At 44.5% G+C, this 16,953-nt stretch overlaps 1 protein-coding gene across 8 annotated transcripts in view; it reads left to right on the forward strand.

Moving 5' to 3' along the window:
* Positions 1-16,953, forward strand: part of SIDT1 (SID1 transmembrane family member 1) — an 89,309-nt gene that overhangs the window by 31,442 nt on the left and 40,914 nt on the right. For all 8 annotated transcript variants that reach the window (XM_048819464.2, XM_048819482.2, XM_048819491.2 and 5 more), the window contains 3 exons: positions 3,833-3,954; positions 5,294-5,464; positions 8,480-8,525. In XM_048819464.2, coding sequence (XP_048675421.1) covers positions 3,833-3,954; positions 5,294-5,464; positions 8,480-8,525 — 339 coding nt within the window. The remainder of the gene's footprint in view (positions 1-3,832; positions 3,955-5,293; positions 5,465-8,479; positions 8,526-16,953) is intronic.

The following is a 16,953-nucleotide window of genomic DNA, read 5'->3' on the forward strand; positions in this document are numbered from 1 at the left end:
GGGTGGCACTTTTACAGGTCTAGCTCTTAGGGATAGAAAGATGAAGTGTGGCTGAGGGGCCTGTTGTGGTCCAGGTGAAAATCCCTTAGGATTCAGCCATGTAGGAACAGGCCGTGCTTGGTACATATTTAATTGTTATTTCAAAAGCTTCGATCACTATTGCCTAACATTCCTGATGACTTGCAAAAGGAAGCCACTAACTTGTGTCAGCATTCCATGCAGCTTCTCGAAAGAACTTTGCACCGGGTTTCTAGCAAACATGAGCCAGAATACAGTGGGGCCAGGCAAAATGCTGCTTGGTTGCTTCTTGAAGCAAGGTTTGAATCCAGTGCCTTCCATACTACAGCACTCACCTCAGCCCCTGGAGCTAAAGTAGTCATTTCTTTTACTTGTCAGCAACAGTAGTCGCTCATCCTCCTACATTGTCCAGCCATGACAGGGGAACACACACCACTCATTCAAGCTGTAGGCTATGCTGACACCTTCTTTTGAAAAAAATACCCTTTGACCGAGGAGAAGCAAGTATCAATCACCCCTTATACCTATGTGGCAAATAAGGACAACAGAGGTTTCACAAGGTCATCAGTGGTAGAGCCAGCAATAGAATTCCAGTCCCTCCATATAGAATCAACCCTTACCCACACCGCATCTTGTTACATTTAGACCAAACCTTTGTGCTTGGCTTTGCAATCTGAAAACTGACCTCCCCAGAGCCCCGTGAGAGGCTCAGCTGAGTTGGCCTGGCACGTAGCTGTATGCACTGCTGGATTAAGGTATAAACTAACTAAGCTACAGTTTAGGGCCTCGCAATATGAGGGGTCTCTAAAAAAGAAAAAACTGACTTCATTTCAAGTTTTATCAAAATCGGTTGATAAATAAAGGAGATATGGGAAAAAGAAGATTCTCTCTCTCTCTCTCTTTCAGTATATAGATATTTTCATTCAAATATGACAAAAATATACACATCTGGCTACACCAATACCCTTATCCTACCCTAACCCTTCACTAATTGTTCATTATTGACAGGCAGGAGGCCAGGGGTGAGATAAACGATAACTGCACTTGTAAAATTAGTATTTCCATGAGTAAGTCTGCTATCAGTCTCCTAAGGCAGCATTTTGGTGGCCAGCTACTGGTAAAATTCTGACCGTGCCTTCATAACTTATTTAAATAAATAAATAATCTCACCGCTGATAAAATTGGGGGAAAATGTGAGGTCGGAGATGCCAGTGTCGTGCAGCAATTCTGCCAAGCTGAGACTCGTACGTTAGTGTGTTCTTTCTTCTTTTGATCTGTACATACGGCGCTTTCTGCTTCATGCGCTATCTATACATCACATGATTGACTTTTCAGGTGATCATCTGATGGAGTTGGGTCGAGTGGATCTTGAGGAGGATAAATTTGTGTTGGCTTCCCTCCGTCAGTTTCAAGAACCTTCACAGTAAATATTAGAGAGTGCTGACGAAAGGATAAATAGAGGGGTTTGAAAGAAATGAAGAAATGCATGTATATCAAAATATTCTGAGTACTTGCTGAGCAAGTTATTTCAAACTATGTGCATATATGGTTTATAGGCTATGAAAGCCTATAATATTCAATATATTTGCTTGAATATAGGCTAGTTTTTCTCACTTTCTCAATGCCTGTCTAGAGATTACCAGTCTTTCTTTTTCTGGTAAATTATTTCTTTCTCTTCGTGCATATAGCTGCTTGTCACTCTGTGTGTCCGAGGTGTTTACTCAAGATTAATGAGTGGGCCTGCGGGAGACAGAGGACAAAGAATTGAATGCAAAGAGAGATGTTTGCTTAGAAAAATGGCTGGGATTTTCTGCTCGGCGGGTTTGGAGCACGTAAGATAATATTTTATTCTAGGTAGTATGCTATGTAAAAAATCTTACATAGACTTATAAATCACATATCCTATGCATCAGACATTGTATTTTTATAGTATGGCAAAAGAAAAATCCCAACAATTCATTGTTTCATAGCAAAAATTAAATTGGAATAAACATTTGTAAATATACTTTATATATAGTCTGGATAAACTTTTTGTATTTCCCTAACAAAATTAATCAAACATTTTTTCATTTATGAAAAGATGGATAATTTTCCTTACTCATGATGTAAAAAAAAATTATATATCCTCTCTTCTTTTCCTGTGAGAACATAGACAAAATAGCACTAACTTTCACAGAAATATCCTGGTAAAATAACACAGTTTTTTGGCAAATATATAATAAAGAATATTTGTTGTTGTATAGATATATAAATCTCAATATTTATAATATACAATTCATTTTTTACTGGTTTCATTAAAAACTTTCTGCTACTAATTTTAGTACCAATATTAGGTAATTCAGCATAACCTTCTATAAAAACAAAACAAATCAATTTATTGGAAAACTACAATCTGCAAACAATTTTCAGATAGTTTGCTACTTACCTGGGTATAATTCATATTAGGGCTGTCAAGCAATGAAAAAAATTAATTGCATGATTAATCGTGCTGATAAACAATAATAGAATACCATTTATTTAAATATTTTGGATGTTTTCTACATTTTCAAATATATTGATTTCAATTACAACACAGAATACCAAGTGTACAGTGCTCACTTTATATTTATTTTTTATTACAAATACTTGTACTGTAAAAAAATAAAAGAAATCGTATTTTTCAATTCACCTAATACAAGTACTGTAGTGCAATCTCTTTATCATGAAAGTTGAACTTACAAACGTAGAATTATGTACAAAAATTACTGCATTCAAAAATAAAACAATGTAAAACTTTGGAGCCTGCAAGTCCACTCAGTACTACTTCAGCCAATCACTCAGACAAACAAGTTTGGTTACAATTTGCAGGAGATAATGCTGCCCACTTCTTGTTTACAATGTCATCTGAAAGTGAGAACAGGTGTTCACATGGCACTGTGGTAGCCGCCGTTGCAAGATATTTACGTGCCAGATGCGCTAAAGATTCATATGTCCCTTCATGCTTCAACCACCATTCCAGAGGACATGCATCCAAGGCTGACGATGGGTTCTGCTTGATAACAAGCCAAAGCAGAGCAGATCGACGCATGTTCATTTTTGTCATCTGAGTCAGATGTCACCAGCAGAAGGCTGATTTTCTTTTTTGGTGGTTTGAGTTTCTGTAGTATCTGAGTGTTGCTCTTTTAAGACTTCTAAAAGCATGCTCCACACCCCGTCCCTCTCAGATTTTGGACAGCATTCAGGGGTGAAAGTAACATAAAAGACTTACCGGTACAGGGGCCGGCTCTGGGCCCCCGGAAGGAGCAGGATCTCGGACAGAAGGGGCGGGGCTGGGGGGTCAGCCTCCCCCAGCCAGCCCTTCCGCGATGCCCGGCCCACGCCACCCGGGGCTCCGGTGGCGATTTAAAGGGCCCTGGGCTCCAGCCGCTGCCGTGGTGGCTGGGAGCCCTGGGCCCTTTTAAATCGCTGGGCCCTGGAGCACCTGCACCTTTTGCCCCCCATTGGCGGCGGCAGGGCCGCCGATGGGGAGCAAAAGGGGCAGTGACGTTAAAGTGCCGCTGTGGTACCACTTTAACGTTGGCTGCCTACGAGCCGGTACCGGCAGCCACTTCTTCGGTACACCGTGCCTACCCGTACCGGCCCACTCCCACATCTGATGGCACTTCAGGTTCTTCAACCTCGGGTCGAGTGCTGTAGCTATTTTTAGAAATCTCACATTAGTACCTTCTTTGTGTTTGTCAAATCTGCTGTGAAAGTGTTCTTAAGTGTTCTTCCCCACCACCACCATGTTGTATAGTTTCCACTAACACTTGCCTTTCCAACTGTCTCCCCCCAGGTGGATGCAGTGCGGGTGTATGTGAAGAGTGACTCGGAGGACCTGCAGTATCCCATCCTGTTTGTAGTTCGCCAGCAGAAGGGGGTCCTGTCATGGCAAGTCCCTCTGATTTTTCGAGGCCTGTAAGTGACAGAGATTCTCTTTGCAGTTTGTAACAGGCCCTCCTTTCCCAGTTGCTAAATCTCACCATTTTACTGTAAATCTGGGAATACTTGGTGCGGTGGCTTGTTTTAGTTTCCCATGGTCTCACAATTGCTGGCATCCAACTTGTGAATTTCTCTTGGTCAAAATGATTGACATTTCCCATTAGCAAGGTAAATTGAACAGATTGATTCAATTTAGCAGTGCCCGGTTTCCAAAGTGTATGTGCAGAGCATCCTGGCCCCTGGCTCTCCGGTTGGCAGCACTGCCAACTGGCCATGCTATGGGCTACTCACAGTTGGCAGACAGCCTCTACACTTCCTCTTCTTATTCACCAGCACACACTCTTCTCCCCCTCATCCCTTGAATGCTGTGCAAAATAGGACATGCTGAGAAATACAGGGGAGACGCTTCTCAAAAGCATCAAGCTATGTCCTCAGGCATTTCAGTCTGTGAGATTCACACACCACACCTGTTTTACAGCTAGTTGGAGGGGTGTAGTTAAATAATTCTTGGCTCTTGTCAAGATTTTCCGGTATCTGGCTTCATGAGCCAGGGGAGCAGATGGTAGGCTGGGACACCCAGAATAAGTCACTACAGTTGCAGGAGGGAACATTTCTGCAATGGTTGGTGAACCTGCCTCTGTGATCCACCAAGTCCTGCAGAGCATCCAGTTGATAAACTGTGAGAGGAGGGGCCTATAACTGGTACATGCATCCCATCACTAGCATTTGCACGACTCAGGGACTGTAATTGTTCCTAACCAGAGATCTCCAGCACACCTCAACCACATGATGCTGCAGCACACAATGGGTAGGCAGGTGCGCCTCCACCACTAAACTAGTTTCCAACTGACTGGTAGCAATCTGGGGTTAAGCTTCCAAATGCTAATCCCCATTCAATTCTCCTTGCTGAGGCAGGCTCTAAGGCACTGCCGCGTCAGGGAAAACTCAGTGGAGTTCCAGGGAAGTGGCCTTGCAAAGCCTGAGGTTCTGAAGCCACTGCTGGTCATCCAGGGTCTGTCTAAATAACTCTCTGCTAGAATAAAAAGAAAAGGAGGACTTGTGGCACCTTAGAGACTAACCAATTTATTTGAGCATAAGCTTTCGTGAGCTACAGCTCATTTCATCGGATGCATTCACGAAAGCTAATGCTCAAATAAATTGGTTAGTCTCTAAGGTGCCACAAGTACTCCTTTTCTTTTTGCAAATACAGACTAACACGGCTGCTACTCTGAAATCTGCTAGAATAGAAGGAGGGTGATTTTCTGTTCCATTTTATTTGGTGGCTGTTGGCTTTTTTCCCTTTTGGCTGCTGTAGTTACCAGAGGACCTACAACTACCAGGAAGTGAGCCGCACACTCTGCCCTTCGGAACCCACGCCTGAGATGGGACCTTCTGAGCAGATCATATTTGTAGACGTGGCTTCCATGGCGTTGTTTGATATTGAGTATGAGCTGCTGGTCACGAGGCTCAAGAGCTTCCAACTCATGTAAGCAGGATTATGAACATATGCAAGTGGGATTGGAGTGTGTGTGTGTTCGTACAGGGTGGAAACTGCTCCCACTCACATCTAGGTAGATACAAGCATAGTGTCTTCAATTATGCTCTCTTCACATCCTAGGGGTAGCCAACACCTGATTCAGACTAAGGTGAAATCTGCCCATAATGCGCCTCAATAGCTATGCACTGTTGTGTGGGTAGGGGATTCCTTCCTGACTGATGACCTGGGGCCCTGAAGCATGAGGTCTGCTTACTTCTGTGGAAACCTGAGCAAAACATTCTCCTGTCCTCTACCAAAATCCATCCCCAGTCTGACTGTGTGACCTTCTGCACTATTTTTTCTTTAGTTTAAACTGAGCTTGGAGTTTGTCATTGTGCAATAGGTGCTGACTGGCTGGGTGCTCTAGCTGAGCACTCTATCAGGAGCCCGCTCATTTATTTCTCACAAGACATAGGGAGTCAGGACATATCCTTGGGATCAGTGCTCAGAGGGGAGCTCCTTCCAATGTGTGTGGGGTGGGAAAGGATCAGTTGCTTTGGTAGCAGGGTTCCCTGCACCTTCCTGAGCATGATTCCTGGAGGTGTGGGGGGATTTGAGTGGAAATGGGATAGGCAATGGGAAGGAAGCATATCTTTCTCTGACACTTGCTGGGACAGCCAGAGGTGGTATTATGGTTCCAATGGAAAGTTACCGGCAGGGGCTCTGCTCCATGAGGGAATCCCCGGCAGAGCAGCTCCGATGAACCTGTGCTGGCAGAGAGGGGGCATAGAGCCAGAGGACTTCTATGCAGATGGCCCTGTGCCCCGATGGAGCTCTGAGATCTGAGGGGTTTGTGGACTAGCTATCCTGCTTTCTTCCGTAGGCTGCGGTTAGGGGGGAAGTCCCCAATCCCACATATGCAATCTGTGGCCATTTCTTGGCCCTTGCATGTGTATGTCTGCAGAGGGGGGCACAATTTAGATTAGGATTATTTTCAGCACTACTGCTGTCAGATGGGCTGATGCAGGGGGAGGGAGATGCAAGGCCAAATGGGGAGGAGCCTGCTGGGACTGTTAGGGGTACATATCTGAGCGCAGCAGGAACAGCAGTGACATTGATTGAGAAACCCCCAAAACTTCTAATGGTTCCCACCAAATCTCTTTGGTAGAAGGATCTTAGAATCTAGACTGTAGGCTGTCACAGCTAATGGTGTGGAGGGACCTGGCACCACTGGGATCTGTGAGTGCAGGAAGACATTTTCCCATTGTAGCTGGCCACTTGGTTCTGGAGGGCATGTCTGGAGATTTAATTTTGACTGTTGGGAACACCTGCAGGCATAAGCAATCCATCCTGGCCACTGGCCTGACAGGTCAGGCTGCTTAAACTGTTAGAAACCAAGATGTAGAGAGCCATGCCTAGTGGCTGGAACAGTGGTAGTCAGGTCTAGTGGTCAGTGCAGTGGCAGCTGAGCCAAGAACCGGAGCCAGAGGTCTGAGCTGGAGTCAAGAGCAAGTCTGGAACAAAGCAGGAGCAGGGCTGGGAACAAGGCTGGAGTCAGAGCAGGCTAAGGCCTGTGGAGTTTATCATCACAATCAGGCAGGGGAGACTTCAAGCCACAAAATTATGTTGGGCAGACTGAGGTGCTGCTTCTCCTGTGAGTCTTCTATACCTGCTCTCAGAGATAAACCAGCTCCTGGTTTGTAGATTGGCTGGGGCCTAGCATAAAATGACTCATCACTGCATGTGGCTTAATCAGGCTCTCCTTCAGGGATGACTCACACCTCACACCACGTACTTAAATGTGATCCTCCCCATGCCAATATGAGGGAACTGGGGTTATTTAGTCTGCAGGAGAGAAGAGTGAGGGGGGATTTGATAGCAGCCTTCAACTACCTGAAGGGGGGTTCCAAAGAGGATGGAGCTCGGCTGGTCTCAGGGGTGGCAGATGACAGAACAAGGAGCCGTGGTCTCAAGTTGCAGAGGGGGAGGTCTAGGTTGGATATTAGGAAACACTATTTCACTAGGAGGGTGGTGAAGCACTGGAATGGGTTACCTCGGGAGGTGGTGGAATCTCCATCCTTAGAGGTTTTTAAGGCCTGGCTTGACAAAGCTCTGGCTGGGATGATATAGTTGGTGTTGGTCCTGCCTTGAGCAGGGGGTGGGACTAGCTGACTCTCCTGAGGTCTCTTCCAACCCTAATCTTCTCTGATTCTATGAGGCAGTTAGTGCAGCAAACTCCTTTGAGACCTTATTCTGTAACTAGGGAGGACCAACACCATAGCTGTGCAGCAGCATCTCCTGATCAAGCAGCATTGAGATCCCCTCCACTCCCCATCCTGCTGATCACTTTCTCCATGCACCACTAGAGCTGGTTGAAATGTTTTTTGGCATTGCTTTTTCCATTGGACAATGCCAATTTGTCACATTTGAAATATTCAGCAGGAATATGTTTTCAACAACCTTTTTTGTTTTGGGGAAAAAAAACTGAATCAAAGCATGTTAATCAGAGTTAACCTTACTGGAATGGAACACTTTGATTTTTCCATTTCAAACTGCCTGTTTCTAAATGTATTTTATAAATCATAGTATAATATAAAATAAATAATTCAAAATAAAGTATGAAAAAATATAGATTTTTTTTTAATTGAACCATTCATTTTGCAGGAACTTTGTGAAATTTCAGCTTTTTATTATGATTTGGATTTTTTTTTTAATATTGGACTTTCCCTTGGAACAGATATTCCAGTTCCAGATCAGCTCCGTGCTACTACCCTGTCCCAGCAGGAAGGGCCTGACTCTCTCTCCCAGTGCTTAAAGCAAGTAGGACTAGTTTGAAAAGAACCGTTCCTACAAACATAGAAGTGTAAGTCCCTCACTAACGCTTAGCTCGCAGCCTTAAAGTCTCCCTGTGCTTCATGAATGCAGCTTTGAAGTGCAGTTCTCTGAAGATGCTGTGTGTGTGTTGGAGTATTTATGCTGTGAGCGTTAGAAAGTCTTCACTCTATTTATTTCTATCTTTTTTAGGACAGATAAAGCCTTTAACTTCACTGCCAGCCCTTCTCAGCCTCAGGTAAGCAGGAGCCCTACGTGACATCAGCTGCATGCGTCTTTTCACACACAAATGAGTTCCAGTGTGATCCTAGCAGTTAGAGATGGCAAAGAGCTATAGGATCAAACCCACTTCCCTCTCAGGATGCAACCTAGTCCATTGCTGTGGCATCTGTAGGGTAGAGTGAAGGGGTAGCACTGCATAATCTCTGCCCCTCCTGGAGCAGGTGCCAACCCTCACACAAGATATTCAGCTCAAGCAATTGAACAAACCAGAAATGTGAACTGGTGCAAACAGACATCATACCTTGCTGTGGGATGAATGCAACACTCCACAGGCCCGGCAACCTGCACTGGATGTGGATTCATGGCGCTGTGTGCTGCTGGAACAGAGTGCCCAGTATGGACTTCTGCACTGTTGCAACTTACATTGGTTCAGTCACTCTACTACAATTTGCTGAGATGCAGTCAGTTCTCTAGTGCAGACAAAGCGGCAAAGGATGCATCAGACTTCAAACCGCTACCAGCGCTTGAGTGGTCTGAAAAAAAAGTGATGGGGAGGGGAGGGGTGTCTGTCTGCCCATAGCCCTGCCTAGCAATCAATTTTGCTCCTCCCCACCATTGTCTCTGCTCCTCCCCACCATTGTCTCTGCTCCCCCTGCAGCTCCTGGGGCTCTTTCTTCCCCGCCAGGCCTGGGAGAGGAGGGTGAGCTGCAGCAGGATCCCCTCTTCCACTTCCCAAGCTGAGTGTTACCAGGAGGAAGAGGGAGGAGCAGGGGAACCATCCTGTCCCCATTGCTCACAAGGAGTGGAGCCTGCTCCTTTCTCCCTCCTGTGAGGAATGATGTTGGTTTTTGAGGGGACAGGGGCGAGCTCTGCCTGCTTCCTGCAGCAGCCCGGATTGGCTGCTCTTCCCCAGGGAAAGCAACTAAACAAAGGGGTCTGTGCCTCCTCCCTCCCCTCCAGTGGTACTAAAAATGTGCCCCTCCCCCCGAGCATCCCGGCTCACTATTTATCATAGAATCACAGAATATCAGGGTTGCAAGGGACCTCAGGAGGTCATCTAGTCCAACCCCCTGCTCAAAGCAGGACCAATCCCCAGTTTTTGCCCCAGATCCCTAAATGGCACCCTCAAGGATTGAACTCACAATCTTGGGTTTAGCAGGCCAAAGCTCAAACCACTGAGCTATCCCTTCCCAGAGCTGCAACCCTCAACACTTTAAGTACTATTACCTCAGCTGCAGCCGGAAGGTGATGTTCTGATTGATGAAATCATGACTCACTGATAGGTACAGACTCTTGGTTCAGTCCAGCCCTCTGACATCTGGAATGTCCAGGCCAGCAGCCATTTGGGGTTTTCCATTGCTGCCTATGCCAGCACAAGCAGATTTTTCTAATTCACAGCACTGAGGATCATTGTAGCAGCTCTCTTTAGCCATGAAAACCAGCCACCTCTATGGATGTGGGGATTCAGAGGGTTTCTCTTTGAAGATGAGTGGGGAAGTCCACCCCCTGGAAGTAGTGCCAATTAATCTAAGATCCAATCTGCAGATGCTTGCCAACAGATCCCTGGTGTGGAAAATCGGTCCACTGGCTGCAGATAACTGTTCTTTCCAAACCGCAGCATCCTGGAATCTGTTCACTCATCACAGTCAAGACTGTGTCAAATACCCTCTTCCTAACCAGCAGGCTCCTATTATAGCCTTACTGGTACATCTGCATTTAGATGACTTGGGTTTGTATCCTGGCAGGCACTATTATATGGTTCTTTCTACTCAGAAACTCTCTCATTAGGTACTATGGATTTTTTTTAGATACAGTGATATTTTCCTGCCTTTTGGGCCTCGTCTGTCCTTTTTCTATTATTTATAGCCACGCATTATAATATTCCCCTCTTCTTATCTTTCTGCCATGTTTAGTAGCTCCTATTAAGTCAAAGTAGTCTTCTCTTTCCAGGAATCCCCATTGATCCATTTTTTGCCATCAGGCTTCTTATATTATTCTATGGACACTTTCATATAATTTTTATTTACCATTAGGAACACGGAGATGGTGCTGTTAGTTTCTTAGGCACTTGTACAAAGCCCAATAAATTCCATAGGAATCTTTTCATTGAATTTAGAGGGCTTAGGATCAGGCCCTGAGCCATCTTTGATGGAACTGCAGTCCATTTGTCACAGTGGATAACATACAAGATTGTTAATTTTACTTTAGGGTCAGGATGCCCAGAACACCATTTTAAAAAAACACCCTAATATAGGCTCACACTATATGTATACTCCAACTAAAAAAAATACAGCAAGAGGACACCCCCAAATATGCCACTATGGCTAAACAACAGAATAAAAGAGGCAGTTGGGGGCAAAAATGCATCCTTTAACCATTGGAAGTCAAATGCTACTGAGAAAAATAGAAAGGAGCATAAACTCTAGCAAGTCAAGTGTAAAAGTATAATTAGGCAGGCCAAAAAAGAATCATCAAAAAAGAAGAGCAACTAGCAAGAGACACAAAAATTAACAGCAAAAAAGTTTGAGTATATCAGAAGCAGGAAGCCTGCCAAACAATCAGTGGGGCCACTGGACAATCAAGATGCTAAAGAAGCGCTCAAAGAAGACAAAGCCATAGTGGAGAAGCTAAATGAATTCTTTGCATCGGTCTTTACTGGAGAGGAGTTATTATTTTTAGTTGACAAATCTGAGGAACTGTCCCAGATTGAAGAGTCCGTAGAAGAGGTTTTGGAACACACTGATAAACAGTAATAAGTCACCAGGACAAGTTGGGGTTCACCCCAGAGTTCTGAAGGAACTCTGATATGAAATTTTAGAACGACTAACTGTGGTATGTACCCTATGGCTTAAATCTGCTTCTGCACTAGATGATTTGCAGATAGCAAATGTGATCCTGATTTTTAAAAAAGGATGCAAAGGCAAATATGGCAATTATAGGCCGTAAGTCTAACTCCAGTACCAAGCAAACTGGTTGAAACTATAGTAAAGAACAGAATGATCAGACTCCTATGTGAACACGATTTGTTGGGGAAGAGTCAACACAGTTTTAGTAAAGGGAAATCATGCCTTACCAATCTACTGGAATTCTTTGAGGGGGCCAACAAACGTGTAGACAAGGGAGATCCAGTGGATATAACAGAAGTACTTGTGGCACCTGAGAGACTAACAAAAATTTGTTAGTCTCTCAGGTGCCACAAGTACTCCTGTTCTTTTTGTGGATACAGACTAACACGGCTGCTACTCTGAAACCAGTGGATATAGTGTACCTGGACTTTCAGAAAGCCTTTGACCAGGTGCCTCATCAAAGGCTCTTAAGCAAAGTAGGCAGTCATGGGATAAGGGTAAAATCCTTCTGTAACTGGTTAAAAGATAGGAAACAAAGGGTAGGAATAAATGGTCAGTCTTCACAGTGGAGAGAGGTAAATAGTGGAGTTCCTCAAGGATCTGTACTGGGACCAGAGTTGTTCAACATATTCATAAATTATCTGAAAAAGGGGCAAGTAGTGAGGTGGCAAAGTTTGGAGACCATACAAAATTAATCAAGATAGTTAAGTTCAAAGTAGATTGCAAAGCTTTACAAAGGGATCTCTAAAAATTGGGTGACTGGGCAACAAATGGCAGACGAAATTCAAATTTGATAAATGCAAAGTATTTAAACATAATCCCAGCTATACATACAAAATGATATGGTCTAAATTAGCTGTTACCACTCAAGAAAAATCTTGGAGTCATTGTGAATAGTTCTCAAAAACATCTGTTCAATATGCATCGGCAGTCAAAAAAGCGAACAATGTTAGGAGCTGTTAAGAAAGAGAGATAATAAGACAGAAAATATTATACAGCACTATATAATTCCATGGTATGCCCACACCTTGAATATTGCATGCAGTTCTGTTCACCCCAACTCAAAAAAGATATATTAAAAATAGAAAAGGTACAGAGAAGGGCAACAAAAATGAATAAAGGTATGGAGCAGCTTCTATATGAAGAAAGCTTTTTTAAAAACTAAAAGGAGTACTTGTGGCACCTTAGAGACTAACCAATTTATTTGAGCATGAGCTTTCGTGAGCCACAGCTCACTTCATCAGATGTGTACCGTGGAAACTGCAGCAGACTTTATATACACACAGAGAATATGAAACAATACCTCCTCCCACCCCACTGTCCTGCTGGTAATAGCTTATCTAAAGTGATCAACAGGTGGGCCATTTCCAGCACAAATCCAGGTTTTCTCACCCTCCACCCCCCCACACAAATTCACTCTCCTGCTGGTGCTAGCCCATCCAAAGTGACTTGATTATGTAAAGAGTTGTCACTTTGGATGGGCTAGCACCAGCAGGAGAGTGAATTTGTGTGGGGGGGTGGAGGGTGAGAAAACCTGGATTTGTGCTGGAAATGGCCCACCTGTTGATCACTTTAGATAAGCTATTACCAGCAGGACAGTGGGGTGGGAGGAGGTATTGTTTCATATTCTCTGTGTGTATATAAAGTCTGCTGCAGTTTCCACGGTACACATCTGATGAAGTGAGCTGTGGCTCACGAAAGCTCATGCTCAAATAAATTGGTTAGTCTCTAAGGTGCCACAAGTACTCCTTTTCTTTTTGCGAATACAGACTAACACGGCTGTTCCTCTGAAACCTTTTTAAAAACTGGGATTGTTCATCTTAGAATAGAGACGACTGGGGGGATATGATAGAGATGTATAAAATCATGAAAGTTTCTCCACTTTCTGTGGAGAAAGTGAATAAGGAAGTGTTGTTTACCCCTTCACATAACACAGGAACTAGGGGGCACCTGATGAAATTAATAGGCAGCAGGTTTAAAACAAACATAAAGAAGTATTTCTTCACACAATGCACAGTCAACCTGTGGAACTCGATGCCAGGAGATATTGTGAAGGCCAAAACTGGGTTTAAAAAAGAATTAGATGTTTTTATGGAGGATAGGTGATCCATCAAAGACTATTAGACAAGATGGTCAGGGATAAAACCATGCTCTGGGTGTCCCTAAACCTTTGACTGCCAGATACTGGGACTGGACGACAAGGGATGGATCACTGGACAATTGCCCTGTTCTGTTCATTCCCTCTGAAGCATCTGGTATTGGCCATTGTTAGAAGCAGGGCCGTCCCTAGGGGGTGTGGGTCCCGGGGCAGAAGTGATGTCACTTCCGGGACCAACCGTGCTCGGGGCAGGTAGGGGAGCCTGGAGGAGTCAGTGCCTCCCCAAACAGACCAGTTTGCTCCCCCCCCCCCCCCAACACACTCACTCAGGTTCACCTGCCACCTAGTGCTGGACAATTGTGCCAGCCCGTGGGGCCCGGAGTGGTCACCCCGATTCGCCGTCCCCTAGCGACGGCTCTGATCAGAAGACAGGATACTGGGCTAGATGCACCATTGGTCTGACCCTGTATGGCCACTCTTATGTTCTTATACAACACAGGATGGGTGCCTTTTAATTGGCACACCACCATTTTTATAAATCAAATCAAGTAAGTATTGAATGAATTGACCTAGACTCTTTTTACAATCTAGAGCAATGCAAGAATAACCCCAAACAAGAAAAGGAAATACAACTATAACAAAAAGCTCTCAGTGACCTTAGTGCTCAATTTCTGCCCATTTCCCAAGTGCTGAGAAAGGAATTTAATAAAATTGCAAGTGAGAGAGGTGTTTTATTATGCAACTAAGGTGTGCAGATAAGGAAAAGGTTACTGTTTTAATTGTTTCAAAGAACAAGGCTAGGACTATAACAGGGTTTAAAAGAGAACTGGATAAATTCATGGAGGTTATGTCCATTACTGGCTGTTAGCCAGGATGGGTAAGGAATGGTGTCCTTAGCCTCTGTTTGTCAGAGGGTGGAGATGGATGGCAGGAGAGAGATCACTAGATCATTACCTGTTAGGTTCACTCCCTCTGGGGCACCTGGCATTGGCCACTGTCGGTAGACAGGATCCTGGGCTGGATGGACCTTTGGTCTGACCCCATATAGCTGCTCTTATGCTCTGAACTGAGTGTCTGAGTGGTGTGGGTCTGACGAGCCATAACTAATCTCTATGAGAAATTACAGGGCAACTAGAGTAAATAAGTTTCATATCTGATGTTAAGAAACGCTTCAGTTACATTCCCATTAAAATGGTTTCCCCTTTAACTGTTTTCACTATTTTTTTCTTGGTTGTAAAGTCCATTGCTCATTCGTACAACCAGAGGAAAAGAGCTGTTAAAAGGTGTTTACTTAGATCAAATGCAGCAGCAGTCAGCCAGGAGGTGAGCAACTATAAAAGGAACAGTGGGAACTACGAGACAGTTTTTCCTCCTGAAAATTTTGGAAGCTCTTGTAGATAATCACTCAACAAAAAGTGACCCATTTTAGCATGCTCTTGTGATGAAGTGGGACTGTTCTTAATATTTCCTCTGAATACTTGTAGGGGTGCCTCAGTTTCCCCGATGCATTTCTTAAGCCTCTAAGTGGTGGGATAAGGGGGTGTACTTGTTGCAGAGCAAAGGGCCAGTGTACCTAAATGGCCGACACTCTGTCTCCTGGCAACTGATGGCCTGGGCCCTTCCCCCCTGCAAGGTGATAGCTAAAGGGGTTGGAGAACAAAGGAATCAGGTGACCTCCTGGCCCGGGAAAGGGACAAAGCCCAGAAGAGGAGGGGCTGAAGAGTAAGTCAGTTGGAAGCTGTCTGGGGACAAGAAGTGAAGTGCAGATGTGGTTGTCTGGCTCACTGCTCCCCAAAATGAACCCGGCTGAGGAGTCCTGTTCTCTGTACCTACAAGCTCTGTTTTAGACCGTGTTCCTGTCATCTAATAAACCTCTGTTTTACTGGCTGGCTAAGAGTCATGTCTGACTGCGAAGTTGGTGTGCCGGACCCTCTGGCTTCCCCAGGACCCTGCCTGGGTGGACTCACTGTGGGAAGTGCACAAAGGGGCAAAGGATGCTAAATGCTCTGAGGTCAGACATAGGAAGGTGGAAGCTGTGTGAGCTTTATACCCTAAAAACAGTCTGCTCACAGGGAGGAGACTTCACCAAAGTCCTAACTGGCTTCATAGGAAGCAGTTCCTGAGCATCACACAGGAACTCCATACAGCTCTGTGCTGGGAACTGCTCAGGAGGATGCTATGAGACTTCCTATGTTGGTCCTATGTTAATTCCGTACTTGGGGAATTACCCAAGGGGCTGTTCCACCCCTTTTACATTCAGAGGAGTATAAAGTTTTCCACCCCTGCTGAAGGTGGGGTGTCTGTGTAACTGGTTCTCAGGCTCTGTTGGCAGGTAGCTGCAGATTCTTGTGGTTTTTGGCCAGAACGAAGGGACTCTGCATAGATCTGAAGGAACAGGTTCAGCTGATTTTCCAAGTGGCATTTGCTAGGATTTACAGCTGTAACACAGACATATTTTCATTTCACGGTAAGCCCTTCTTGTCTGTAAAATGGATACAGAAACTGGAAAACTTGGAAAAATTCTGGTTCAGTTCTGCTTTGTGCTCAAAATTGGAAGCAGGAAAACTGCTTTGTGAGGGAAATGATTCTTGCCTGTCTCCAAAGATAGGAGTATGAGGGCTTGCTCACATATAAGGGCTGTGAAATGAACTTAATTATTAACACACATCCGTGGAAGAGCTGAGATTAGAATTTATAGTCTGCTGGATCACAGGCCAGCATGACTTAAACCCACAGCCAAAAGCAAAGGGTATCTTGCAGTTGGTGCTTTGCCTGTGTACTGCCTGGAGTCATGCAAGAAGCAATGCAAAGCTGGAAACATGCTCAGTGCAGCTGGAATGTTTGGAGATTTTAGTAGCCAGTCTCTAACACCCTGCACTTAGCCTGTGCAATTGGCAATTTTCACAGGCTTATCCTCTGGCCAAATCTGGATGACTTTTCATGGGGATAGAAAAAGATACTTCTGTGACTCCAGGGCTATCCCTTAGCCAAATTTCGAATCCCAGCTCCAAAGCATGGGGGCACTACAGTTCTTCAAAGAAATTAGGAAAAAATTGTTAGCATTGGCAAAGCTACCCTAACATCATTCTCAGAAATGGCGAACCCAATCTCCCTGAAACTTCAAAAATCAGCCAGAGGAAAGTAGCAATCACTGACTTTTTGGTTTTTTGTGGCTAAGTCAGAACCAGAGGAAAATGTTAGGCAATCACAATTATAGCCTACAGGCTTCCGCCCCTCCCCTGCCTATGTAATGGCATTCTAAATTGTACAGAAACTGCTGGAGGCAATTGTTGCCATTGAAAACACTTTACTATAAAATCCCACCTTTTTAAAAACATTATTGTATTATGTTGGAGTATTATGATGAGCAGGAGTTGAAACTGAAACTGCTGAAACTCTGGTGCCATGGAGGTATCTGGGGTTAAACTCTGTGCGTAGAGGGGCTGGTGCAGTCTGTATCTTTGGCCAGCCATTGAGAGGAATACAAAGGCCTTTCAAAC

This window comes from Caretta caretta, chromosome 1 (assembly GCF_965140235.1).
Source record: "Caretta caretta isolate rCarCar2 chromosome 1, rCarCar1.hap1, whole genome shotgun sequence".
NCBI lineage: Eukaryota > Metazoa > Chordata > Testudines > Cheloniidae > Caretta > Caretta caretta.